The sequence below is a fragment of the Toxorhynchites rutilus genome, chromosome 2 (assembly GCF_029784135.1).
Source record: "Toxorhynchites rutilus septentrionalis strain SRP chromosome 2, ASM2978413v1, whole genome shotgun sequence".
Lineage (NCBI taxonomy): Eukaryota > Metazoa > Arthropoda > Insecta > Diptera > Culicidae > Toxorhynchites > Toxorhynchites rutilus.
Window position 1 is genome coordinate 55,472,634 of NC_073745.1, and position 27,263 is coordinate 55,499,896.

Consider the following 27,263-nt stretch of genomic DNA (forward strand, 5'->3'; position numbering starts at 1 on the left):
CTAATTCTGAAACATTGATTCCGTACATTTTAGCTCTGCATGGTTACGTTGTCACTGTTCGACACCCTGCTGGGACTAAACTGCGAGGACATTATGCTCGAGCTGGTCTTGAAGTATCTGCTGAACGGTCAGCATGTACCGGTGTCGCACCGCATCAAGATCAACCGGATGGATCCGTACGCCAGTGCGGTGGAATACTTCCTAAACATTGCACCGGAGATCATGAAAAAGGTCAATAATGTGCTTAGTATTAACAATAACAACAACTACCCAATAACGACAACGTCAAGCAGTGCTAGCGGGTCACTACACACCAATGGCCGCAACATTAGCAAAACGATCGGTGCCAACTGGAACCATTACGGACTGAACACGGGCGAAACACTGCTCGCCAGCTATCAGGCGTATCTGCTGGAGGCACGCAATCGGATCGCTCAATGCAAGCAAGCCTGCGAGCAGTGGAACAACACGTACCGTTACCAAAAAATCAACAAACTGATGAACAACAACAACAACAATAGTAGCCAAATTGTTAATAGCTGTAATAGTAGTTTAAGCCCAAGTAACAACGGAACGACGGACGACGTGCGAACGTACAAAGTACAAATGATAAAGAATTTTTTGGCTGAATTCACCACGGCGACAGACAGTGTCCTAGCGGACATGAATGAAAATGATCGCTCTAGCCAGTGCCAATCACCTCTGGTGATATTCAGCACTGGGAGCTCCCACGGGGGATCGCATTTGACTACGATGACCAAACAGTTGGACAGTCTGCAATCGCTGGGCGATAGCAGTGGTTATGAAAGTTTGAACATCACAACCATGGGTTCCGGGAGCGAGGATGGACGACGGCACGAATCGTGGAAAGTATCCAGCATCAAGGAGGAAACCATTATCGATCTGGATCTGTCCGAGGATTTGTTTGCCCAAGGGACCGTTAGTTTAGGTGGGTACTGTTTTGTTTATTCACAGTTTGTAAGTGAAACATGCCAGAAAAATGCCAAGAATTTTGCATGGCTCTCTCATATTTTATTAAACTGCTGTTACTTCCACAGTCCTATTGATCGTTACGACTCAAATCTATTTTTTAAAGCTGGAAAAATTGTGGCTCTTGTGACTGAGTTGCTATCATCACGTAAAGCTTGAAACATTTAGAATCCGGAATCACTGTTCATTTTATAGCAGTGGTCGTAGTAGGCGTATCTGAAATCGTTTGACAAGTCTCTTTCGATGGAAAAAAAATCAAGTTCATTCAATTCATGTCTTGTTTTAAAAAAAATAGGCAGGATGACGTCCGAACCTTAGAAGTCTATTTTTGCGCTAAAAAAAGGCAGAGCATAAGGCGTCGTGTACAAATTACGTAACGCTAAAAATCCGGATTTTGGACATCCTCCCCCTCCCCCTTACGTAACGCAATTTCCTACCTCTAATACACAGAAAGTAACGCAACCAACCCCTCCCCCCCCTTATCGCGTTACGTAATTTTTGCGCGACGCCTAAGTCAAATCAGGCTGGTGCTCCCGTGACCGAGTGGTTAGCGTCTCACATTATTATGCCGGGGGTTCGGGTTCGATTCCCGTTCTGGCCGGGGGATTTTTCGTCAAAAAAATTTCTTCCGACTAGCACTGTGTTCACGCGTATTCTAGAGCTTGCCACTCCAGGATACATTCAAGGCGTGTTGTTATTCGGCATAGAAATCTAAACTAAGTAGGGGAACCGCGAGAAATACGGACAATGGGGGTAAGTTGGACAGGTGGTTGATTTGTATAGTTACATTTTGAATTTCAGATTTCTGCCAATGAGACACCTTCTACATGTTATTCTATAATATTTAAGCCACCTCATGAGAATGAATACTGATCAAAAGTGGAAAAGGGAAACATAAAACATGATACCGCGTGTGGATGTAATTTTAGCTGCTTCGATATTAAGCATTTTGAGTGGTTTAATATCAAAGTTCAATTCGCTGATGGTTATATTTCGGTTTGTGAGTTAACAGAGAAGCCATATTAGGTATATACGGAAAAGTAATTTAATTTTTGAGTGGATAATTTAAATTATTGAAATAATTGTATTGGCGGGGTAATATGCGCAGTTGCCAGTGGGAGTGAGATAGACTGTGAAAAGTCTGTTTAATCTGTTCCTAAGGAATGCCCTGCGTCTATAAACGAAAATCAAATCGCCAAATGTGGACTGTTTAGAAGCTGACTGGAACCAAGAGCAAAACAGTTGAAGGTCTGTCCGTTTATACTGCTGAAAAGCACGATACCTCTTCTAGGTGGATTAATTCGGTTTTTAATCATTTTACGGACATTCGTGATGAGTGCAGACCTTGGTTGAATCAAATTATTCCTCTCGCGATCGATAAACCTCTACGCCTCATATATTACAAACCTGTCCATAAATTTCAGTGGTATCGTAACATATGGAATCGATTACATTAAAAAACATCTCAATCCTCCTAATTGCCCCCAATTCAGCCTAATCGAAAAATTGAAAAATCTCATTTGAAAAATGCACCCGTGACTCGCTGCTGCAGACATGAAAAGATCGTGGAATAAAATGGCCACTGAGGTTGACCAACAGAGATCCCAAACATTGATGGGGGTTATCCGAAGAAAAGTACAAAAATTCATCAAAACTGTAACATAATAATTGTTTTAACATTTTTTTTCTGAAAAGAACAATAAAGTATCTGCATTTTGGTATAAGAACATTCTTGTACCTTTATCCAATCCCGAGATACAACTGGTTTTGTGACTTCAGATTTTAAATAAATCAAGCTTTCCATCATGTTGGGGAATTCGGGTTCATCTCCCGTTGAGATTGGGAAATTTGGGCAAACGTATTCTAGAGTATTCTTGAGTCGCAACGGTCAATTTACCTGTAGAAAGAAAAAAAACAAAAGTCCTATCACCGAAGATATATTGAACTATAAAAAAAAGGTGCTTTAATAACCGCAGGTCCTTTTCTCACGGCCATATGGGGCAAACTGCAAACCTTCACTAGCAACTGTTTGTACGTAAACCTACACCTAACCGGACTGATCAGCCATCTGGCATGGTTTCCCCTCCCGTTGTTGCACTCAATTCTTCTTCGGCCCGATATTCCAACGACGTCCGATACACCATCTTTTCATCAGGTATATTTTTCTTAAATTTACTGTGCCAGATCAACCTTTTAAGCACAATGTAACTGCATACCCAGGTCCTCAAAATTCTCAAACAACAAATAGATGCCGAGCTGCCAGACTGTGACGAATCGTTGGAGATCGTCGACGTAGCGAGGTCGCTTCTGGTGGATCGTGAATTCCGACTGATCAACATGCGCAAGAACGCCATCGAATCGAACACGAGCACCGGTAGGGTGCTAACGAGCGGGATAGGCGGCGGCGGCGTTGGGTCTTGTGTCTCGATGACTTCCGGCCTATCCCAGGCAACCCCTATGCAACTAACACCAGGCTCATCGTACGATCCCTTCAAAAGGAACGATATCAAGCGGAAAAGCATCAGCAGTTCGTTCTCCAGCATCTTCAAAAGACCCGGATCGTCCGGTAAGTTCTGCCATTGTGTTCCAATTCATTGCGCGCAAAACTGTTTTCAACCAACACGATAGAAGATTTTTGCGTTTTTTCCTACTTTCGCGCGAGTCACCATTTGGTTTATTAACTGTTTCTGCTTCACGGTCAGCCTTTCTCACACCCGAGCTTTGTTTTGTTAGAAAATGACACACAAAGTACGATCTATTATACGCTTAGGATATCGAATAAAACGAGCGGGTTTTGTTGTTTGAAATAAGTAGCGCTTATTCTTTAACACTTCACTCACAGGTTGACAGAAATCAGTTTAGCTTTTTTGCATCATTATTGAAACTATAAGCCGAGGTGAATTTACCTTCTCGTCCCATGACAAAAATCGATGACATCTTTTTATCGACGCTTTTCTTTTCCCTTACGTTCTTCTCTGTTGTATTATAACAATTTTTTCAAAAAAAAAGACGCAAAGTAATCAGAAAATCATAACAATGAGAAATAGTAAGGCAACTTACGTGATGAATATGCCTTTTATTTAATGTTTTTATCCAGTAATAACAAATGCGTAATCAAATCAATCCATTTCGTTTTTCTTCACTCGTACCTTAGCATCATCCGGTATAGCACAAGTATTTCAATTTTTTACTGGTAAATATCATTCATCTTTCTTATTGTTTCTATTGGTTGTTTATTTGGAATATGTTTCTCTCTGTGTTTATTCAGTATCTATCGTTCGTTTTTCGGTTGGGATTTTCGAACATTACCGTTTTGGTGTTTGGTAGATCTCGTTGAGTTTTAACATTAATAACAATTTAGGGAAACGGGCAATTGAGTGTTCTAAATATTGTTGGATTTTTTTCTTTAGTTGATTAACAAACTTGTAGATTGGTTGCCAGTGATTTTTCATTTTCTGCATGATTAACAGTTAACATCGTCTATCGTATGGTATGCATGGTCCTTACATTAATGTAGACTACCAATCATCTAAAATTGTGCTGTACCTTGAATTTTCTTTGCTGATTGTATAACAAATGTTGATCGTTCCTGACGTTGACGTTGACGAACTGTATACAATAGATAAACAAAGTTTTGTATTGAACTCTTAAACATTCATCAATTGGGGCCATTAAACCATAAAAGTGTGGATACAGACAATTGAGATTGAACATAAGCAAAAGAGAACGGGTTTTCAAATAAGATTAATTTCATTTCACTGAATTTAAAAAATAGGGGATAGTTAAAAGTGTCGGTTAGCAACGAATAAAAATAAAGTATTGTCGTGCTATACCTTCCTAAATCTGTGGGCGATCGCGGTGGACTTTATCATCAAAATGGTGATCCTTCAAAAACCTTGCAATCCACCTGTTCACTAGCTTACGCTCACACCCCCCTTCGATCTCATCTTCCGTCTAAACCTAATGGAAAATCTCTCAAAGTCATGCAAATCGAGAAAGATCTGGCGAGGTATACGCAAACCAGATTGTCGTCGACGAGCACTTCACGTTGGAATATCGCGTGTAAACACCCTCTCACTTAGTAGAAATTGAGGGTGCGATAGAGGATCATATTTGATGAAAAAATCCTACGCATGTGGGCAATTCTCAACTAGGACACTGTTGAACTTAAGTCTAATTTTATGTCTTGAACTGACTCTAATTTAGAAAGTACGCTCCTAAAAATAATTATACTGTTCATTTGAAAGATAAGACAATTTTGTATAGAATGCAGTTGTAAAACTTTCAAATTAATGGAACCCAGAATCAACTTTTAAATGTAAAGAAGAAACCTCAAATTTTGTGTTTTTAATCAATTTTCCAAAAATGCATGATAAACTGGATTGTTTCTATCAGCCAAATTGATACTCTCCAACCACTCTACAGTTCCTTTCTTGACACCACACGATTATCCTTCTTGTTATCTTCCACTAATTGAAATGTGTTCACAACAGTATTTTATGCAGAATTTCCTGAAATGAAAGCAATTCAATCGTGCAAAATAGCGCACTTTTGAATTAAAGTCAGTTTAAGGTTAAAACCGGTCTCAAGGACAAGTTCAATAATTTTTTCGTAGTTAAGATTTGATCATAAGCGTGGAATATTTTTATCCCCTATCCCCTAAAATATTCCTAACAACCTATATATAACAATATTTTAAACAGATATAATAGTTTTCGATATTTTATTCAATTCATGAGAAAGTTTTCTCAATAATCAAAACATTTATAAAAAAATAATAAAAGGTTAATAGATTTCTAAAAAAAAATGATTCAATCGGGCAATAGGCTTCAAGGCTATTCTTGTAAAAAATGACCAAAATTTTAATAAAATGGGAAGGATCGGGGCCGCGGAGGATTAATTTGGCGTTGAATTACTTCCTGGTAAACTGTTAGAATTTTATAAGTAAGTGACCGTTTGATAAGGATTTACGCGGAGAAAAACTAAAGAGCAATACAAATAACTTTTCGTGCAAGGTTAGTAAAAAAATAATGAGACATGAGTTTTCTGATGTTTTTCCCCACGAGCATTATGGAAGCTATCTAAACACTCAATGCAGAATGGTCAATAAGTAGTTGTAAAATAAAAAAATATAGATATTGAAAATATTTTTAATAAGGTATTAGTACCCTTAGAAAATTTTCCGAACTATTGCGGAAAAGGTTTCTATTGCGCTGATAATTAAAAGTGAATTGATTGTGTAAATGAACCGACATTTCCTGTGGCGATCGTATTCCGAAGTAAGCAAAGAACTACAATCGAAAAAAATAGAGGAGCAAAGAGCGACAAAGAAAGTTTTGAGTGATCTTTGAAACGCTGTAACTCTGTTATAATGCATTCGTCAGAGCAACAACTGGACCATGCATTTAATATTTCCAAGATTTCGATGAGTAGATTTGGCCATCGACTTGCTGTGCGTTCATTATTTCATGAAATATTCTTAATTCGAAATCAAAGGATAATTTTTCATTCGATAGAGAATACCTCTGTAGTAAATAGTTCTACTGAAACTCTGTATGAATCAAATGGAAGCGAAGTAATCATGTTGATTGGATTGCTTTTACGAATGTATTTTCGAAATCTATAGAAACTTGAAAACAAACCATAAACGCTTTTTCTTTTCTTGCAATTACAACACATATACGCATCACACACTAGAAATTTGTAGCTCGAAAATGCTTTATTTTTCATCTTAATGCCATCATTTATATCGAAGATACAGGCGTTCCGAAATCGCTGAAAAATGTCGACCCTTTACTTTCCTTTGTCAAGTGAAGATCTATAGATATCAGTGCATGATTCCTACTTTATCCTTTCTTTTTTCGAAATTCTGTTTAATTGATAGAAAAATAATCTTGTGCGCTTCAAAAACTCGAGCTCTGATGGCACAACATACGAGCCACTTCAATAATTGTTGTTGCTACTGCTAACTAGGGTGGCTGCTAAAATGTTCATGTCAAATTTCAAAAACCGACCATGTACATTTTGTTTATTGGTCCAAATAATGACCTGTGCAAAATTTCAGCTCAATCGGACATGATTTAGGGGTGCTTCAAAGCACTTAAAGTTTTGTTTTTTTCATTATCGAAAATCTTCCATTTTTTTTTCGATTTTCTTCGATTTTTTTTTCGATGCCAAATAACTTAAAATTGCATAAAACGATCTGGTGTTATCACGAAAACAAATTTTTGGCCGAAAATCGACTTTTTGTGACTTAGCCTTAGTGGCCAAAAAATCAAAACTTTGTGAGTGCTTTGAGGCACCCCTAAATCATGTCCGATTGAGCTGAAATTTTGCACAGGTCATTTTTTTGGACCAATTAACAAAATGCACATAGTCGGTTCTTTAAATTCGATAATTTTTATTTTTTCCATACGCCTCTCAGGCCTCTCAGGCTTAGTCCCAAAAGGTCGATTTTCGGGCAAAAATTTATTTTCGAGCTGACACCAGATCTCGACTTTTTATGCATTTTATGTCTTTTTATGCATTTTATGTCTATTTATGCATTTCGTGTTCACAAACCAGATAGCCTTTGTATCTTCGAAGATAATAGAAAAACAAAATATTGCAAGTATTTCAAAATTAAACTCATATGGAATATTCGCTTTGTTTTACTACTCATTTCTCTGTCATAAAACATCAATGAGCCACAGCAAACGTGGCAGGGTTCAGCAAGTAAAATTTGAAACAAAATAAACTTAAATGGAATTAAAATTTAATTTATGCGCAATTCAGTTATCTCCTGAATTATTCTAGTAAAATGAAGAAAAATGTCCACGTGGACAACATGGGAAGGGGTACGAAAATGTCCACGCTTGTCCACGAGGGGGGAGGGAGGAATCTAGAATCGTGCTTTTTCTGTCCACGTCGTATGTGGACAGCCTCTTATGCTTTTTGTATCGCCTGAAAAAACTCTTAATATTGGAACATTTTGATTTCAAATGGGGGTAAATTTTTGTTGCGCCCATCACTGTTGATAGTTGACCGTAAATTGATGTTTCCAAAAAAAAAACGTGTTTTCGAAAAAAAATTCGATGCCAAATGTATTAAAATTGCATGAACATTTTTTTGACAAAATTTTTCCGAGATGACAGTAGATCTCGACGTTTCATGCAATTTTAAGACATTTGGCAACATTTTTTTTTCATTTTCAATTTTCGATTTTCAAAAAACTCAAAATTTGAGTGCTTTGCGCCACTATCCCTTAAGTTCGATTGAGCTGAAATTTTGCATAGGGTCTTTTTTCGAGGTGGTGAACATTTTGTATGGGGTGACTTTTTGAAATTTTGAGGTCACATTTTTTTTTCATTAGCACTCTATTGTGTATCCTAGAAAATTCCTCGACGATGTATTGTAATATCCAATGGATTATCGTTACGAATATCACAGTAGAATCAAAAGGTTCATGATCATAATCAGATTTTTTGCATGTTTATAATGGAAAGGATCTCCTAGAGACTGGACACGTGAATGAATATTTCAAATAAAAAAAAAACAAATTTTGAAAACAAACTCTGTTGTTTGTGTGTCCAGACTTTTTGAACTTCCTGTAGAAATAGGTACACCCTATAAAAATATTGCTATTCCCACATTAGATTTAATTTTTTGTTTGCATCTATTTTAAGTTTTTCGAGTTGAATTGTGTAATTATTGTACAGAGAGAACTTTACAGCCTCACTGCCAAAATCTAATATGTTTCCCTTGGCAGGTGGATCAAGCGGATCGGCGCATTCGTCCTCGCCGGTGTCCGGCTATCATCAGCAACAGTCTTCGAGCAGCAGTAGCTCCGGTGTGAGTGGTAGTACGATAAGCGGCGGGAGTCGGCGTGATTCACGAGAAGCCGAAACTCAGTTCGTGGATCATCCCTCCTCGATGGGTGTCAGTAGTGGCAGTCCTCCGAGCATGTCCTCTATCGGTAGCGGGAGTGCCCACAACAGTCTCGAGTACTCGTTGATCAACATCAATGGATCCATCTTTGGGGTAGGTAGCGAGCGACAGCGTGATCTCGCCGTCAGTGCCGTCATACTGGACGAATGGCTCAAGGAGCTGTCCTCCATCACGCAGGAACATTGTATCACGATGTTCTCCGAGCACGCGCTGATTCGCCAACCGGCGAAATCTAGTTGAGGGTGAATGTGCATCTCCCTACGTGAATCGATCAAGCGTTCGCAGATTCGATTTGTTTATGTTTGGTTAAGCTTTATCTGCTTTTTTTATCGAGGTTAGTTTAGGTCTACTTCTGCAACCTTATGCATGATTCTCAGTACGGCTGAGATGAAACAGAACAAATATCGTGATCGAAAACACTTTCATATACACTTACACTATTCATTTCTAAAATGAGTACCGTTTTAATTTATAGAAAAGTTAGGACAAATATTTTATCCTTTCTTTTTTTTCTTACCTTTCTAGAATAATTTTCAGAATTTTTATCCCTTTATTTTATTCGATACATAGAATAATAAATTTTATTAAGGCTTTAATACTACTTTTGGCAATGCTTTGAAAGGTTGTATAACGAAACCCTCTTTCTCTCATTATAACGTTACAACGACTACCAGCTAAAACTATGAAGGGTATCTTTCTCGAGAGATAGCGAAACAAAAAGCCAAACGACTCTGTAATTTAGAACGACATCCAGCGAAACGTCCCAATGAACAACCCTTTCACGAAGAAGACTAATATGTTGATAGCGTTGATACGGTTGTCCAATTTGTCAGTATGATTAGACAATAGTAAACGAGAATGGTGAATTAACGAGAGAAGCAATTCTACGCTGTTCTCGCGTAGATTCAGCTATACCTGAAGTTAAATGCAATATATGCGTAAGCGGAACTAAGATCGATGTGTGAAGTGCTGTAAGATCTTGCGAGCAAAAATTATATTGTAATAACATATTTTTGTATAAATATATACATTAACAGATTAATATTAGAGAGAGACGAAATGGTGGCAACGAGTGGAGATTTTTCTCTAAGACAATCCGTAATCCAGCTAGCACTGTTTACTAGAGGTGGCATCTGTAATTATAAAACATACTTTGGACTTTATATCCTACTTAACACGTTGACTGCTACCTGTGCGTACAAAGAAATCTCCTTCAGGTAACCGTGTATATATATGAATCATGAAAAATAAACAATGCAAATGATGTTCTTCTTCTGTAGGCAGTGTTTGGATTTCGATCAAAATCGAATGATACACATAGCGAATTCGTTTTTGTTCAGTTTCAACCCCAGTGCCGCACTAACTGCTGTCAAAACGTTTTTTTTTCACTCAGTTTCGCACTAGTTCGCCCCGAAAGCTGTTAGTTTCGCACTGAGATGTTTCACGGGTTGGCACTCGGGTTCACCAATACAACTATACTGAACTGTCAAGTTCCGAATATTGTTTTGGAAAATCTAAAAATAAAGACTATGAAAATGGAAAACCTGCTGCTTTTGCTTTTGTATTATTGGAATCGTAATCCAATTCGGATTCTGATTTTGAAGAGTAGAGTAGACGGCATTAAGCTACGTGTGCTTTCATTGGGAGGTGAAAATAATGATGGATATTCAGGTGGAATAAATTTCAAAATCAAAATTATGAATGAAAATTTACTTTAACGTATCGAATATTTATTTTATGTGATTAAATAAAAGTTTTTTTTTCCGATATCGCAGAATATTAAACGAAAACTGTGTCTAATGATGGTTTTGTATTATAATAGTAATTATTTGTGGAACAAACAGGAAAAACAGGAAATGCATTGACAAATGGTTAAGTGAGTGTCAGATCTACGTGTGTTAGGTAATCAAACAATATTAAGTAAAAATTTTCATTCAAACTTTTATATGTTTACACTGAACTTGACCCTTCTGATCTGATGGAGAACAATTTACCTCCCAAGCAGTAATATCACCACCAGACGTCGACACTGTACATTTGCCGTCGTAAATATAAACAAATCAGACTATATAACGCACACCAACAAACCACCGCATTCGTGAAACTGAAAACGTTTTTTTATTACAGAGTCAGTTTGGCACTGACTCAGTTTTAAAAACGAATTCGCTAACAATGTGTCATGCAAGTAACCTCTCACGAACATATAACCAAGTATGAGAGAATCATTCAGATACTTGTATGAATGACAGTTATGACTTGTGTATCATTACATGATTAAACCAAGAGAGGAACGAAGACTATTGTTTGCATATTCGAGCTGTATCAAACATTGCAAACCATTTTCGAAGCCTGCATACAATATGCATACAGCCCGCATATTGTGCGATTCACATAGAACGTTACGGAAAGAACGTCTACGTTCCGTCAACGTCTCCACCAATTCACACATGCAGTCAATGCTTGCACCAGCACCGTCACGTCAAATGTCAAACGAATGATCTATTCAATGTTATTCATGGTGTCGCCATCTACAACAATTTTGAATTGCAACGCCCTCTTTCAAATCAGTATGCCTAGAATCAGTCCTAAATTTAGAAAAAAAAACAGTGAAAATCATTGAACTATATTATTTAAATGCCTAAAACCTGTAGTCCCGACCCTTTTTTAACAATAATAATATACAGACTGTTTTTCTCAGCTAGTCGTGAATTGATTTTGACTGAGAAATTTGAAACTGGGAGATATGTTGGCATAAAAAATGCAGCCAAAATCAAAACAAAAGCCGAGACACAAAGCCCAGACAAAAACCCAACGAGCCGTCCGACTCCGTCAATTATTCTTTTCTACAAATCCTGCCGGTCGTTTTCGTTGAACGTATGCTGACGGGTCGTTACGTTGCCGGTGTATGTGAATGTTTTCATATGAATTGCATGGTAGAATAACTGACGTAACGGAACGTGACGTAGATGTTGTATGTGAATCGCACTTATATCGCCCCGCTCTACTATAGCGAAACCTACTGCACAGACAAGTGCAAAGCAATAAATGATACAAGAAAAATTACGTCATCGTTCGGTCACCTTTTGCGGAGAGCAACGAATGGGGAAAGAGAGCGGTGCTGCCAGTAAACCTTTGCGGTCTATATGAATATACACATTTCAAGGCACAGCGGCTTTAAAAATGGAAAATATGATCTGTCTACCCTTCCCTTAGCCTCTATCGAGCTAAATAATCATATAGTTTGCACTCTCTAAGACTTAAACATCAGGATCTGCTACATTAGCTGAATATGAATCATTCGCTCTGCGTAGTCCGTACGATCCTGCTGTTTCATGATGCATGGAGAGATCGATATGCATATGTTAGAGGCAAAAAAGAAAATAAACTTTCTGCACCGAGAGCGTATATGATGGTTCTGCGGTGTCGGTGTCGGTGTATCATGAAGTGCGAACCGATGTAGAGTTGTCTCGTTCTCTTTTGTGTCGTGATTTGCAGCACGTAACAACAAAAGAATGCCGCTGGGGGAAATGATTTGTGTATGATCATATTTGAACGAACGAAAGTGATTTTTTCACTGAATGGATCATTTGGCAAACACTGTCTGTAGGCGTCTTGGAAAACTGCAACCATTTATTTGATCTATTGTGGTGCAGATGATGTTACTCAAATAAGAAATTCGAATAACACCGAACAAAGGAACGAGGAAATCTGGAAAAATCAACAAATGTTCATAAGCAACCCAAAACTATCGCGTTTTAAATTGGCTAGGCGAAAAAACTACAGGCTACATGGACATCATCTGTCCAACGAACTTCATGACCTACCCCAACGAACGCTCCTATAGATATAGTATTTTCGATTCGGACCATTAAATAGTGGCGATGTACATGAGCTCAAAACTGTCGACTGTAAGATGCGACAGAGCTGATCCTCGATGATAACGCGCAGTGGCTCGAAGCTACGTTACCCACAACTGAATGGCAGGATCCACACAGCGATTAGAGAATATGCGACTGGTGACAATAGGAGTATAGAAGTTTGATACGAAGCTTAACCTTCTAGTTTGAAGTTTTACTAGAAGGTTAACCAATCTTGCAGAAGCTAAAGGGCCTATTCTTCACTTTGGACGATGTTGAGATCGTCCCCGCAAGAAGCTGACACTGACTTGACTATCTATTACTAACACTTTGCGGACCGCTCACGAGATTTCTCGTGTTTCGCGTCCCATCCGTTGCGGAATTTCCCATTCCAGTATACGAGTTTCATTGAAATGTTTTATTTGGTAGACTGGAGAGGTTTCAGTCAGTTTTTCTCGGTATGATCAGTGATGTCAGATGAGAAGACATGTTTTTGTTTTGAGGAAAACAACAAACAGTTTTAAAATTGATCAATCGATACTCTTTTCTCAGTGCCAAAATATTAAAAAAAACATAACAAAAAGGAATAAGTTTCATATATCTTTTGGTTTCATTGATATTTTTCCTCGAGCATATGGTTTCATCACTCAGACGTTTTGTTATTAAGGATTTATTGGGGGCAATGTTTGTTCACCTAATCAACGATTTATCAAGAAAAGTTTTAAATATAGTAGTTGTTTTGAACTACTCATTTTCGTTCAATATGCGAAAACCCTTTTAATATATTCAAAACAGTCATCTCGCATCCCTGGATATGAGTTCAATGTTTACATTTGGTTGTGTTGTTTGGAAGATCCCCATTTGAAAATCTGTAAAATCTTGCAATTACTGAATTGAATTTGATGGTTGCAGTCGAAAACAAACATTGCTTATGCAATACTAGTTTAGCCGTGAAACAATTTTTGAAGATAAAGGTGGAGCAGAAGAATATCGTTGCTTTCAATCAACAAGGTGAACAAACACATAAAAAAAACTAGACGATTCGACTGATTCATCGACGAGCGCGGCCAAACGATCGTTGAGGCAGACGAGCTACTCGTCTGTTTTTAGTCGTGCTCGGCTTCTGGAATATGAAAACAAACGAGACGAGCGCTCGTCTGCTCGTCTCGTTTTCTGGAATAGGGTCATTAATCCGTCGGCTCAGACGAGTTTCTCGTTTGTTTTTCGTCGAGTCAGACGAGTTACTCGTCTGTTTCTTGTCGAGCTCATCATCTGGAATAGCAAAACAAACGAGACGAGCGCTCGTCTGCTCGTCTCGTTTTCTGGAATAGCAAATTTATGAAACAGGAGTTTCCCAATAGTGTAAAATATATAACTCGCGATACTTGTCTACAAATCAAATAAAGTTTTGTTTTTTTTCTAACAGAGATAATTTTTCTTCTAAGTGGAATAAATAAAAAAACAATTGCTGAAGATAAAGAAAGATCTCCCTTTTCAGAATCAATTTATCAAGATGCCAAAAAATACTGATTTATAAAATTGGAAGTTGGAATTTTTAATATATTCAACGAACGAAAGAAGTGTGATTTAGGAAAAACTGAAGAAACTGAAGAGCAACACAAACCAATATCCGCGATTACAGGCTCTTAACACTTCCGACGCCCCGTCACCCAGATATGGGTGACACTTTCCTCGCTCGAATTGAGTAGGATTTTTAGAAGGTATTTAATAGAATAGGCACCTATATGTAACTATAGGATATGAAGAAAAATAATAAAATCATAACCATAATATTATACTGTTTATACTATACTTTTTATTAATTTATAGTACGGATGGTTTGTACTGCAGTTTATTGCAAAACGCCTATGCTATGACTTTGGCATGTGTTATTGTCATCAATTCGTCTTCAATTGAAAACAAACATTGCTAGATCATGTAAAAGTTATCTATAAACTAAGTTTGATCTTCATTTAATAATTTAATCGCAAGTTGGGCTCTGTAAGAAACTCAAAAACGTCGCGTTGGGCGTCGAACGTGTTAAAGCAAAGCAATACAAGGGAACTTCGGTATAACGTACCCTCGATATAACGTACACGCTTTCTAAAGAAATAATTTTTTGAATGTTTTTTCTGAAAGAAAAATAAATTATCTGTATTTTGATACTAAAGCTTGTTTTGTACCTTTAACCAATCCCGAAATACAACTGTTTTGTGATTCCGGATTCTTAATGAATAAAACTTTAATCAACAGTGCGAAGGGAAACATCATTAGAAATGTTGGCTTTGTCTTCTAGTTGAATTTATTCATTAACCTTACTCGAACAGCAACACAATAAAGTAATATAAGCTACGTTTCTGAAGTCTTCAATATGCTTCGATATAACGTACAATTCGATACAACCTAAAATTTGGAAAGTAAAATGTACGTTATATCGAAGTTACCCTGTATGAGGTATTGTCTCGAAAGAAAAATGACCCCACTGAGTGTCTGGTATAATTTTGCCCCACGATTATTTTGGAAGTCATCTAGATACTCGATGCAGAATGGTCGATAAGGATTTGGAAATATATTTTTAATACATTGGTGAAGTCTCAACTGAAATATGGACAAGGACGCAGTTGAGAAAAGTGAATATAAAATCGTGAGTGAAGATGAACCGCATCTTTCTGTGGGTCATATTTCCTCAATGAGCAAAGCCACCATAGGCAGAAGAATTAGATGACTGCTGTCTACTTTATCTTTTGAATATAAACTTAATTTAATTATTTCCTTGATTTTTTAAATAAAAAAAATTAAATAATGTCCACGTGGACAACAGGGGGAGGGGTGTAGTCAATGTCCACGCTTGTCCAAGGAGGGGGAGGGGGATTTTAAAATCGTACTTTTTCTGTCCACGTAGTATGTGGACAGCCACTATTTCAAAACAACTACTTTGTTGTGAATACGGTACATTCGTATTAGCGTCACCGGCAGTGTTTGCCAAATGATCCACTCATTGAAAAAATCGCTTTCGTTCGTTCAAATATGATCTTTCAGGAAACATTTCCCCCAGCGGTATTCTTTTGTTGTTATGTGTTGCAAATCACGACACAAAAGAGAACGAGACAACTCTGCATCGGCTCGCACTTTATTGCACACCAGCATGCAAGCAAAGCTATCATATACGCTTTTGGTCAGAAAGCTTATTTTCTTCTTTGCCTCTAACATATGCATATCGACCTCTCCATGCACCATGCAACAGCAGGATCGTACGGACCACGCAAAGCGAAAGATTCATGTTCAGCTAATGTAGCAGATCCTGATTTTTAAGTCTCAGAGAGTGCAAACTATATGATTATTTATCTCGATAGAGGCTAAGGGAGGGTAATCAGATTATATTTTCCATTTTTAACGCCGCTATCCCTTGAAATATGTATATTCATATAGACCGCATAGTTTTACTAGCAACACCGCTCCAGTGAGAAGCAAAAACTCTCGCGTTTTATCTCTTTTCCCATTCGCTGCTCTCCGCAAATGTTGACTGTATGATGACGTAATTTTTCTTGTATCATTTATTGCTTTGCACTTGTCTGTGCAGTGGGTTTCGCTATAGTAAAATGGGACGATATATGTGGTTCAAACTTGTATGCAGGCTTCGAAAATGGTATGCGATGTTTGATACAGATCGGATATGCAATCAACAGTCTTCGTTCCTCTCTTAGTTTAATCACTAAATATTACACAAGTGATTACTGACATTCATACAAGATTCTGAATGATCCTCTCATATTTGGTTATATCACAGCAGTGGAACTCCATACAATTCACTAACTAAAAAGTGTCCACATTTTCATCGCTTGTTTACGTGAAGAATATAATTTTTTCAGGCACACTTGAGTTGAGAGTGTATGGATTTCTAGCTGTCTTGACGTAAGGTCTTTAATGAAGAATGCTAAGATGGGAAGGTTTATATAAACATGTGTATAATTAAATAAGTTTATTCAAATATTGCCGTTGCCGTTCTTTAACTATTCAGTGCAATTTTATCGAAATTTGAAAGAGAAATTAAAAATGAAATGTTTTTTTTTCAATATTTTTCTGAGATGGTTATTAAAAATCCATGATTATCTTTGCATTGTTATTTACCCCCCATTATTTGTTAATTTTTCCTGCTTTTTGTGCTTTGACCTATAATTTTGACAATTCACGTGACGTTTAAAAGAACGAATTGTGGAAAATTGAGTGGCAAATTTTCTAAGCTTTATAATTAAAGTTTTTCTGTAGTATTTAATTTCTGAGTTTGTATGAAAGACCGACTGAAGTTGATTCATAGAAGAATAAGATTTCATTTCATATGTCGATTTTTGAAATCGACTCAATGGTTAAAAAGTTATGACGTTTTGGAATGAATCTTACTTACTTAATCAGCAATAGGCCCCAGTGGCATGTGCTGTACACAAAAGTCGTCTCCATTCACATGAATTTTATATTTTTTCTCAATTCTCAACTTTCAAACTTATTTCAAGGATCAACATATCGTATCTTTCTATTAATCCGCAAACATGTCTAGTAGTAACTTAAAAAAACCAAACTCATAAACGACAAAAAGAGTCTTCGATTGTGCATTTTTCATTTTTTTTTACAGTTTTACAGTACACATTCGCTTATTGGCGCTTGTTTAGTTGGAGTGTTTTTTAATTGGTGGTTCGCTAGTTGGTCTTTGCTAGTCTTTGAATGTTAAACTCAAAAAATGAAGGCACAGTATAAAAGTTTTTAGTTTTGCAGTTTGTTTGACAAATGTGTTCGTTTAAAAATATATAGAAATATATATACAAATATAAAGTGAATTACATCACATCCACTATTAAAGAAAGTTGATGATACTTATATTTTCTAGCATCAATCCAAATGCAGCAATCCTAATTATTATTATGGCCGCACTAAAAGACATGAAAAACAACAAGAAAAACGCTTACTTTGAAATTTGTGAACTATTGCAGTATTAATTCAGCCATTCCATGCCAAACTGATACAGTGGTTTTCAGATTTTCGTGAAAATTGGTAGCGTGTTTTCGATATGGTAAAACATTGAACCTGTATTTTTTTGGGTGATTCGATTTTTTCACACTTTTCCCAAAAATGACTTTTATTAAAAACTCATAACTTCTGAACCACTAAGCCGATTCAGATGATCGACACATCAAATTGAAATTATTTAGCTAGTCTTTTTTGGGAAAATATCAAACTTGAAATTTGAATTTTGTTTTCGTAATTAATTGTATCTATTTTTCATAGTTTACATGGTCTCGGGACCAACGGCGCTATAATTTTCTATAAATTTTAGAAAACTGAGGATTTTTCACACATTTCCATTTTTTACTCAAAATGAGATGTGTTCTTTTTTTCTTTTTTGAGTTATAATTTTAACCGAGATGATCGATATATCAAATTAAAGCCAATGAGCTAGAATTTTTTGGCAATATTTTTCCATTGCGAAAAAAATTAATTTTGTTTTCATGATTAACAATAGTAACCGTTTTTTTATAGTTTATATGGTTTCGGAACAAATAAAAAAATCAGAGGTGTGTTCTTTATATAAATATATGTGTTAATTTCCCCGGCTAAAAAGCTGATTATTAGAAACTAATTGATGTTAACGTTTCATTACCTTGTGAATTCTATATACAATACCAACAGAGGGTATTTTAAAAAATTAAAATGGCTTTTTACGGGGTTTGAAAAAAATGTAATTTATTCAGAAATCTATTTTTATGTTGTTTTTTAAGCGTACTTACATTACCTAGTCGTATAATTATTGTATCATTGTTTGTAATTTTTTAGTGCTACGAAAAAGCGTATATGGGATTTGAGGTATTTAAGTATAAACGCCACCGGAGCGCAATTTGCATTATGAATTGGTTTTGACGTAGGACTACGTCTAACCGGAAGATATAGGGGGTGAAATGGAAATCTAGGCACTGAACAAGTAGGAAAAAATGCAAGATTTGGAACGCTTATAACTCGAGCATTTCTCAATAGATCGCAAAGGTTTTTGCATCAATTGATAGGAAATATATCTACGCATCTATCATAACGAATAACATTTCATTTTTCTTGAGATAAATAATTGAATAATTGTGAAATATCAAGCATTGTCCAAATACACTATGTGCCCATTTTTGATTGGTCCATTTTGTGCTCCTCAAATCGTACCGACCAAAACGGGTAACCAGAGCAGCAGCGAAAAATAGAATGAAGCACGATTGGAAAGGAAAAAGAAAAAAATGAACGAAACATTGGTCGCAGTCTCACACATGCGTAATTCTCGAGCCAGCCAGTCAGCTTAAAAATCCCCGCTCCGCTGCCGTAACGATCATTCTCATTCAAACCGTACACCACATCGGTTCGCATCACAACACATCAACAAACCAACCCAAGCAGCCATGTCTGGACATGGTAAAGGAGGAAAAGTGAAGGGAAAGGCAAAATCCCGCTCAAACCGTGTTGATCTGGAGTTCCCCGCAAGGGTAGCTAGTCCGAGCGCGTTAGTACCAGTGCACCAGTCCACCTAACCGGCGTTATATAGTTTCGGCCGCCGAAGTGATCGAGTTAGCTGGCAAAGCTGCTCGCGACGATAAGAAAACCCGCATTCGGAACAGAACACATTCGGTTCGGTGGACATCAAGACAACAGGCAGTTGCAGCGAGTGGCGAGTGGCAAACGCAATCGCAAAACGGCATCAGGTAGCAGAAGAAAAAAGTTTGTTCTTTATACAAACTGCTTTGGTGGCAAATCCAGAACAAGGCGGCATCGAGGGCGTTCGAAATGGTTTTTTTCAAAACCACGAGTACTAAGTTTTCTAAATTGGAACCATTCCATAAAACAAGGCGCTTTTCAGGGCCATTAAACCTCCCAAAAAAGAGTTTAGGAAATACAGTTCAATGCTTTCTAAAACAATATCCAAAATAATAATAAAACACAAATTGATTTTTTCATAATTTGTTTGCCAGGATATGATGAGTATGTGAATTTGGCAGTTGTTCTGAGCTTATTGATTTTCACCAATTCTTAAATTGCTTTTAGATTGAAAGTACAGTAATTTACACTTATCTCTACATTTAGCTAATTGGACGGACCTGTATTGCGACATATTTATTTGGACATTTTTGTAAACATAGAGTTCGGGGTCCAAATTATGACCCCACATTGAAAGTCGACACTGTACCACTGTCATCGCAAATGTTCAATTGCCATTGAATGTAATTTACTGTAAAATATGTCACAAGCTGGATGGGAAGAAATTTTCCAACTCTGAAAGCTGTGGCGAGTGGCAAATGCAAACGCTAAACAGAAATGTTTAGCCGAACAAGATGGGGATATCGAGTGATAACAAAACAATAAACTCTTTAGATTGAAGATAATTTTGTGATCCTGAAAAGGACCCTTTTTAGCCTGCATGTGAATCCAACGAGCGAACAAATCGTAATGAATGTATTTTTGTTTCATGTTTCTTTGTTTTTAAGAGGCTTTAAACTTTGCAGTTCATTCGCCTCCAGCCCAGTGAAGAGCCACAATAAAACCAGTCCAGAGGGGACTGGCGAAAGGGAAACCAACAAAATCACTCATCAGACCTGTCCGCTCGACTCTCGGTTAAAGAAGAAGGTAGGAAGGGATCCTATGCTTCATAAGATATTTAATATATGCTGTAAAGAAAAGTAAAAATTTACTGATCCGAGGACCAAAGCAGTAACGAAGCACAAGTGACCCAGCGAAGGGCGTGTTCCAAAGCCAAAAAACAAAAAGGCCCTTCTCAGGAGGATAGGAAGGAAAGGAGTGGAAAGGATTTGGGTGGGATTAGTGGATTGGGAGGGGGTGGGAGTGGTATGGGAAGGAAAGAGGGGAGGAGTAGGTGTGGGGTGGGGTGAAATGAAATGAAATACAGTTTGAATAGATAATAAAATATAGTGGTTTTGAATTTAATGGTATATAGTATAGCTGAAAAATGGAGAGGTTTATTTAATGAATTTATTCTCCTTGGTGAGTGTGGCTGTAGGAATAGGAAGTTGATTAAAGTATAATGTAATGGATAGAAGATAGATGTGGGTATGAAAGTATATATTATATTATTTGTTATTTAATATTATTGAATGCGTGTATATACATGTATGAATACCTTCCTTCCGACCCGTACATACATGTGTATACACACATAAACACGCATACATGACTGTGAAGTGGCGAACTTTAATAAGCACTTTCCAAGGTATTTAGTATTTCGGTTTAGATTTTACCAAAGAAGTCGGTTTCTTTCAGAAACGCAATTAAATTGGTTTCTTGGGTCTCGTCTCTACTGAGGATATCTCGGAGACTCTGACCTATGTTGTGTCGGACTCGAGCATCTTTGGTATGTTGACATTCAAGTAAAAGATGGCTAACGGAAACCGGAGCTTCGTTGCAAGCACATTGGGGTTTTTCGGCTCTGCAGAACAAGTGTGAGTGGGTGAAGTTAGTGTGCCCAATTCGAAGACGGGTAAGGACTTGCCTTTCCCTACTATTGAGGCGGTCATCCCAAGGGAGAGTGGAATTTTTAATTTTATGAAGATGAGTGGGACGGCTGTTTATCCAGCCTATGTCCCAGCTTTCACGGACTTGCTGTTTTACCCAGCGGACAATGTCAGATGGAGGACAGGGCATGTCTGGGGGATCTATTTTGCTGCCCTTGCCGGCCAGTATGTCGGCGGCTGTGTTTCCACGGATTCCTGAGTGACCAGGAACCCAGCAGTAGGAGATGTTTTTATTTGAAGCAGCCTCTTCTGTTTGCTTAATCCATGGGTGTTTGCTGTTTCCACTCAGAAGATCGTGGAGACAGCTAGCTGAGTCTGAGAATATTGTGGTAGGAAGAAACTCATGGGTGCATTCTTGGGTAGCTATTAAAAGGGCGAAAGCTTCCGCACTGAAGATGGAGCATTGCGGTGGAAGAGAAAAGCTACCAGTGTATCTACTCTCAAAGACTCCACATCCAACTCCATCGGCACTGACTGAACCATCTGTGTATACCTGGTGGTTGATTTGAAAATTGGATGCAACGAGGTTATTGAAGCAGGCTTTGACTTTTGGAGAAGGGTCTCCCGCTCGAACTGTCTTGAGAAGTTCAAGGTTAATGTTCGGCGGTTTGACGTTCCAATTTCTTCCCGTCGCAGATGAACGTTCACATATATCGGGAAGATCTTTGTTCGTGAGATTTTTGAACCATGTTTTAGCTCTATGTATTAATGGGACATTGTGGTCGCTTTCGGGGAGTGACAAGTGACGGATGGCTTTATTGGTGATGGCTTTTGTTACCAGGTGGGTGAAGGGAAGTTGCCCACTTTCTGCCATTACAGCAAGAGTGGGACTGGTGGGAAAAGCGCCAATTGCGAGCCTAATTGCTTTATTGTAAATTGGTTGAATGGTGTTTAACACCCTGTCCCCTCCACGGCTGAAGGTGCCTATTCCGTAAAGGATTTGTGGGACCAACCAAACATTTACAACATTTAGCAACGTCTTTCTATGACCAGAGGCTAGGTTGCCTGCGATAGACTTGATGATGTTCAATTTCTTTCTGGTGGCTATTTTGGTCTTTTGGGAATGTGATAGGAAGTTGAGTTTCTTGTCGAAAGTAACCCCTAGTATTTTCAATGTCCTCATTGTAGGGATCGGGATTTTGTTGAGCTGAAGATAGGTTCTCCTTCTGAGAGCTTTTCCGATATGTATGTGTTTGGATTTCTCCGGGGAAATTTTAAAACCTGTTTTTAGAGCCCAGTTTTGGATGGAGTCTAAGGTTTTTTGAAGCCTCTTTCTCTGAATTAAGCCGAAGCAGCTCGTAGAGATAAGAGTGATGTCATCTGCATAGACTATGACCTTTATATGGTCCGGGATAATCTCGAATAGAGATTGCATGGCAATGTTGAAGAGGGTTGGTGAAAGTGCTGAGCCTTGTGGGAAGCCGTTTTCTGGGATTTTTAGAGAAGATTGGTGGTTGTTAATAACGGTTTTGAAAGACCGGTTTTCTAGAAAACTTTTAACGAAGAGACCTAATCTCCCACGAATCCCCCAGTCGAAAAGGCTTTTCAGCACTGGGTACCTCCATGCCCGATCGAAGGCCTTGGATAAATCCAGGAAAACAATATCAATGTGGTGTAATTTTTCAGTTGCGTCGTCTAGGATTTTTTCGATTGCTACAAGGCAATCTTCTGTACCTTTTCCCGCACGGAAGGCGAATTGTCTGGGATCAATCAGCTTATTTGACTCTAGAAAAGTCGTTAAGCGTCGATTGACCATTTTTTCCAAGACTTTCCCAACACAACTTAGGAGAGTGATGGGGCGGAAATTGTCAAGAAGATGGTTGTTCATGTCTGGTTTCGGGATACAGATCATTAAACCCTCTTTCCAGCAACTGGGGAGGGTTCCACTGTCCCAGACTTTGTTGAGGAGCTTCAGAAGTGCTTTTTTCCCGAGATGGGGTAGATTCTTAAGCATAGGGTAGCTAATGTCATCAGGTCCTGTGGATCCTTGTTTGACTTTGTTCAGTACCCAATCGAGCTCTTTGAGGGAGAGGTTTTTGTTGAAGTCAAATTCCACATCGGTATGAAAATCGATGGGAATTCTTTCGCATTCCGTTTTGTGGGTTAGAAAGGTTTGGTCGTAGTTTTGATTGGAGGAGGCGGAAGCAAAGAAATCTCCAAACGCCTCGGCGATGATTTTCCGGTCATTGGTGTATTGACCGTTAATTAGAAGATTATATTCTTTGCTTCTTTTCTTTCCATGAAGCCTGCCAATCTTACTCCATAAATCCTTTGTTGACGCGTTGGGATTAATTTCGCTGACGAATTTAACCCAACTGTTGTGCTTGGCTGTGTTGATAGCAGTCTTAGCTTCTTTGCGAGCCCTTTGGAACTCTGCAAGCAGAGTGGGTCTCAGTGGGCTGTCCGGATGGGCCTTTCTTAATTTGCGTAGGGCCTTACGTCGACCTTTGATCGCTGCCTTCAGCTCAGGCGACCACCATGGGACACATTTCCTGCCAGGGATGCCACTGGTTCTGGGGATGTGCACCATTGCAACTTCTAGGACAACTTTGGAGAATTCCTTGGCTGTCCAATCTCGTTTAGCGGAGAGGCGGTTTTCAATGTCAAACTGATAGCCAGCCCAGTCAGCGTATTCAAATTTCCATCTTGGCCTTGTTGAAAACTCTGGAGAAGTTTGGCCGAAGGAAGTGAAGATTGGAAAATGATCGCTTCCGCAAGTATCATCGTGGATGTTCCAAGAAAGTTTTGAAGATAGTTTGTCTGATACTATAGTGAGATCGATGGCTGAAGTAGTACCAGAATAATGGATTCTGGTGTGTTGGCCGTTGTTAAGAAGGAGAAGAGAATGGTCGGATATGAAATCCTCAATGATGGATCCTTTTCGATCGAGGTATGCACCTCCCCAGGCGTATGAGTGGGCGTTGAAATCACCCATAAGCATGATTGGGGCGGGAAGTTGGGCGAACAGATGGTCCAGTTGGCCGCGTAGAGTGTTCGGATCGGAATCATTAGTGATGTAGATGCTAACGACGGTGATTGGAAAGGGGTGTTTAATGCGCACTACCACTGCCTGAAGATCAGTGGTAATGGGAAGAAGATCATGTGGAGTGCCATCTTTGATTGCGATTGCAACTCCGTTTTTTGAGGGGTTGGGACCCTCTTTGAAATATGTGATATATTTTGAGATGAAGTGTTTATCGAAGTTGTTTGGAGTCATAGTTTCTTGAAGGGCTATGACTGTGGGATTAGAGTTTGAAATAAGCATTTTCAGTTCTAGAATATTTCGTCGGATACTTCTGATGTTCCATTGTATCCCGAATTTCTGTGTTGGAGTGAATGTGTTGGTGTTTTTAACTCTAATTCCTAAGTCTTAATTGTGTGTATGTTTGAACTATTCAAAGAGAATTAGTTCGATGGTCCTTTACCCTTGGAAAGAGAAGCTTTCTTTGAGGTATTGGTGTTGTTTTTGTTTGGTGTAGAAGTCTTTGGAGTGTTTGTTGTGTTTGTGTTGTTTTTTGTTGAATGTGCGTTGCTGTTGTTGTTATTGTTGTTTTTTGTTTGATGTGTGTTGTTGTTGTTGTTGTTTTCTGTTGGGGTTGTATTGTTATTTGTTGTTGGTGTCTGTCTTTGTTCATTCTTAGTTCTTTTCTTGTCCTTGTTTGTTTGGGTCTCATCTTCAGATTTTTGATCTGACTCTGAGGATGATCCTTTAGTTATTTTTCTTTTGTTTTTGTTTTTGTTTGGAACATCAGACGTGTCCATAGAAATGACTGATTCGCTTTCGGATTCAGTTGATGAACTACCAGTTGTTGAATCTGTCATGGTTGTATCGAATGTAGTGTCAATTGGGGGGGTGCTTTCGCGACTAGAAGTGGCCGAAGCGGCCGAGGCGCAGTTACATTTGCAGTTGCAGCTGGGTGCTGGCTTTTGCAAGTTGGAAAGTCTGTCTTGCAGAACACTTGCGAATGTTGGAGCATTGTTTTGAAGTTGCAGCTGTTCCTTTGCCTCTTTGTATGAGATTCCATTGTCGATTCTTATTCTGGTGATTTTATTTTCGGTTTGCCATACGGGACAATTCCTACTAGAAGAGGAGTGGTTCCCTTGGCAGTTGACACAAAAAGCTGAAGCATCGCATACTTTGTTTGCGTCTGTTTGTTGTTCCGGATGTTCATGGCCGCAGTTTCTGCAAAGCGGATTTTCGCGTTTGCATCGCTTGTTCGTATGTCCAAATTTGTAGCACTTGTAGCATTGCATGGGATTGGGATAAAAATTTCTAGTCCCGGCTCGAATGAACCCAAAGTAAATAAAATTGGGAACGACAGTTCCGCGAATGGTCAATATTAAAGTGGCCGTTGGCACAACAATGTTGTTGTCCTTTCTGGTGATGCGTTTGACGCTGATCACACCTTGAGCGGTGAGTTCTTTCACCAGTTCGGATTCCGGAAGGTCGATAACTTCGCGGCAAGTCACAACGCATTTGCGTTGGTTTAAAGTTGGGTGGAAGATCACTTCTACAGGAGTATTATCAATCAGTTTGGTAATCGAAAGTAACTTACCGACTGTATCCTCATCCCTGGTTGTCAAGATGTACTGGAGTTTATTTTTATCATCTCGCTGTGGTTTGGCGCTGTTGAATTTTTTTACAACTGCCTTGATGGTATTGCTGACTGTGAAGGGGTTTGTTGGAAGCACCTTGTCTCCTGTGGCTCTCAGAAGCAGTATCTGGAGATTACCGTTCGAGGGGTCCGCCCATAGTGGAGCGGTGGCTTCGGTGGGCCTGCCCTCATAGAAATTTGTAGCCCGGCCTCCCGGAGGCCCGGAGCTACTTGAAGCCATGCTTCTGCTTGACTATACCTAGGTTATAGTCAGCAGGTACGGATATGAAATCACTAAAATTCCTTATTGGGAGATATTCACTAAGGGGTATGTTCCCAGAAAATTACACTTTGTTCTAGTAAAGCACTTTGAAAAGCCACCAATGGGTGCGGAAAATTGCAAATCACACTTAATATAATAATTGCTTCCGTCACTTCACTTGCTTGTATGCGTGTTTTTCTTTTTAGATTTTATTTAATAATAAAGATTCACTACACTACAATATAACTGGCAACACTGCCCGAAAGAAAAAGGGGGCGTGGCGTCGGTGACGCCGAAAAAGCGCGCGCTTTTTCCGGCAAGCCGGTGAGCGCCCGCTCTCCACGGTCGAAGCGAGCTATTGCCTTTTCCCGCTCTCCTTCTGCTGTCACCTTAAAACTTATTCTAACAAATCTCCTTCCACAATCGCCAGGGGGAACGTCCCAGTCCGCTGTCCAGAAACGCCAAAACTCCGAGCTGCTGAAAGAAAAATCGACCTTCTCGGTCGGAGGTTAAAATCAGTATGATGTATTTTTTCACGTTTCACGTTTCTTTGTTTTTAAGAGGCTTTAAACTTTGCAGTTCATTCGCCTCCAGCCCAGTGAAGAGCCACAATAAAACCAGTCCAGAGGGGACTGGCGAAAGGGAAACCAACAAAATCACTCATCAGACCTGTCCGCTCGACTCTCGGTTAAAGAAGAAGGTAGGAAGGGATCCTATGCTTCATAAGATATTTAATATATGCTGTAAAGAAAAGTAAAAATTTACTGATCCGAGGACCAAAGCAGTAACGAAGCACAAGTGACCTAGCGAAAGGCGTGTTCCAAAGCCAAAAAACAAAACGGCCCCTCTCAGGAGGATAGGAAGGAAAGGAGTGGAAAGGATTTGGGTGGGATTAGTGGATTGGAAGGGGGTGGGAGTGGTATGGGAAGGAAAGAGGGGAGGAGTAGGTGTGGGGTGGGGTGAAATGAAATGAAATACAGTTTGAATAGATAATAAAATATAGTGGTTTTGAATTTAATGGTATATAGTATAGCTGAAAAATGGAGAGGTTTATTTAATGAATTTATTCTCCTTGGTGAGTGTGGCT

At 38.7% G+C, this 27,263-nt stretch overlaps 1 protein-coding gene across 6 annotated transcripts in view; it reads left to right on the forward strand.

Moving 5' to 3' along the window:
- The window catches only part of LOC129764413 (FHIP family protein AAEL005291), a 51,886-nt gene extending 41,885 nt beyond the window's left edge, over positions 1–10,001 (forward strand). For 5 of the 6 annotated variants that reach the window (XM_055763469.1, XM_055763467.1, XM_055763471.1 and 2 more), the window contains 5 exons: positions 34–949; positions 2,967–3,145; positions 3,211–3,556; positions 4,145–4,183; positions 8,738–10,001. In XM_055763469.1, coding sequence (XP_055619444.1) covers positions 34–949; positions 2,967–3,145; positions 3,211–3,556; positions 4,145–4,183; positions 8,738–9,156 — 1,899 coding nt within the window. In that variant the 3' untranslated portion in view covers positions 9,157–10,001. The remainder of the gene's footprint in view (positions 1–33; positions 950–2,966; positions 3,146–3,210; positions 3,557–4,144; positions 4,184–8,737) is intronic. The other variant, XM_055763472.1, reaches the window with a different exon arrangement.
- The last annotated feature ends 17,262 nt before the right edge of the window (positions 10,002–27,263 follow it).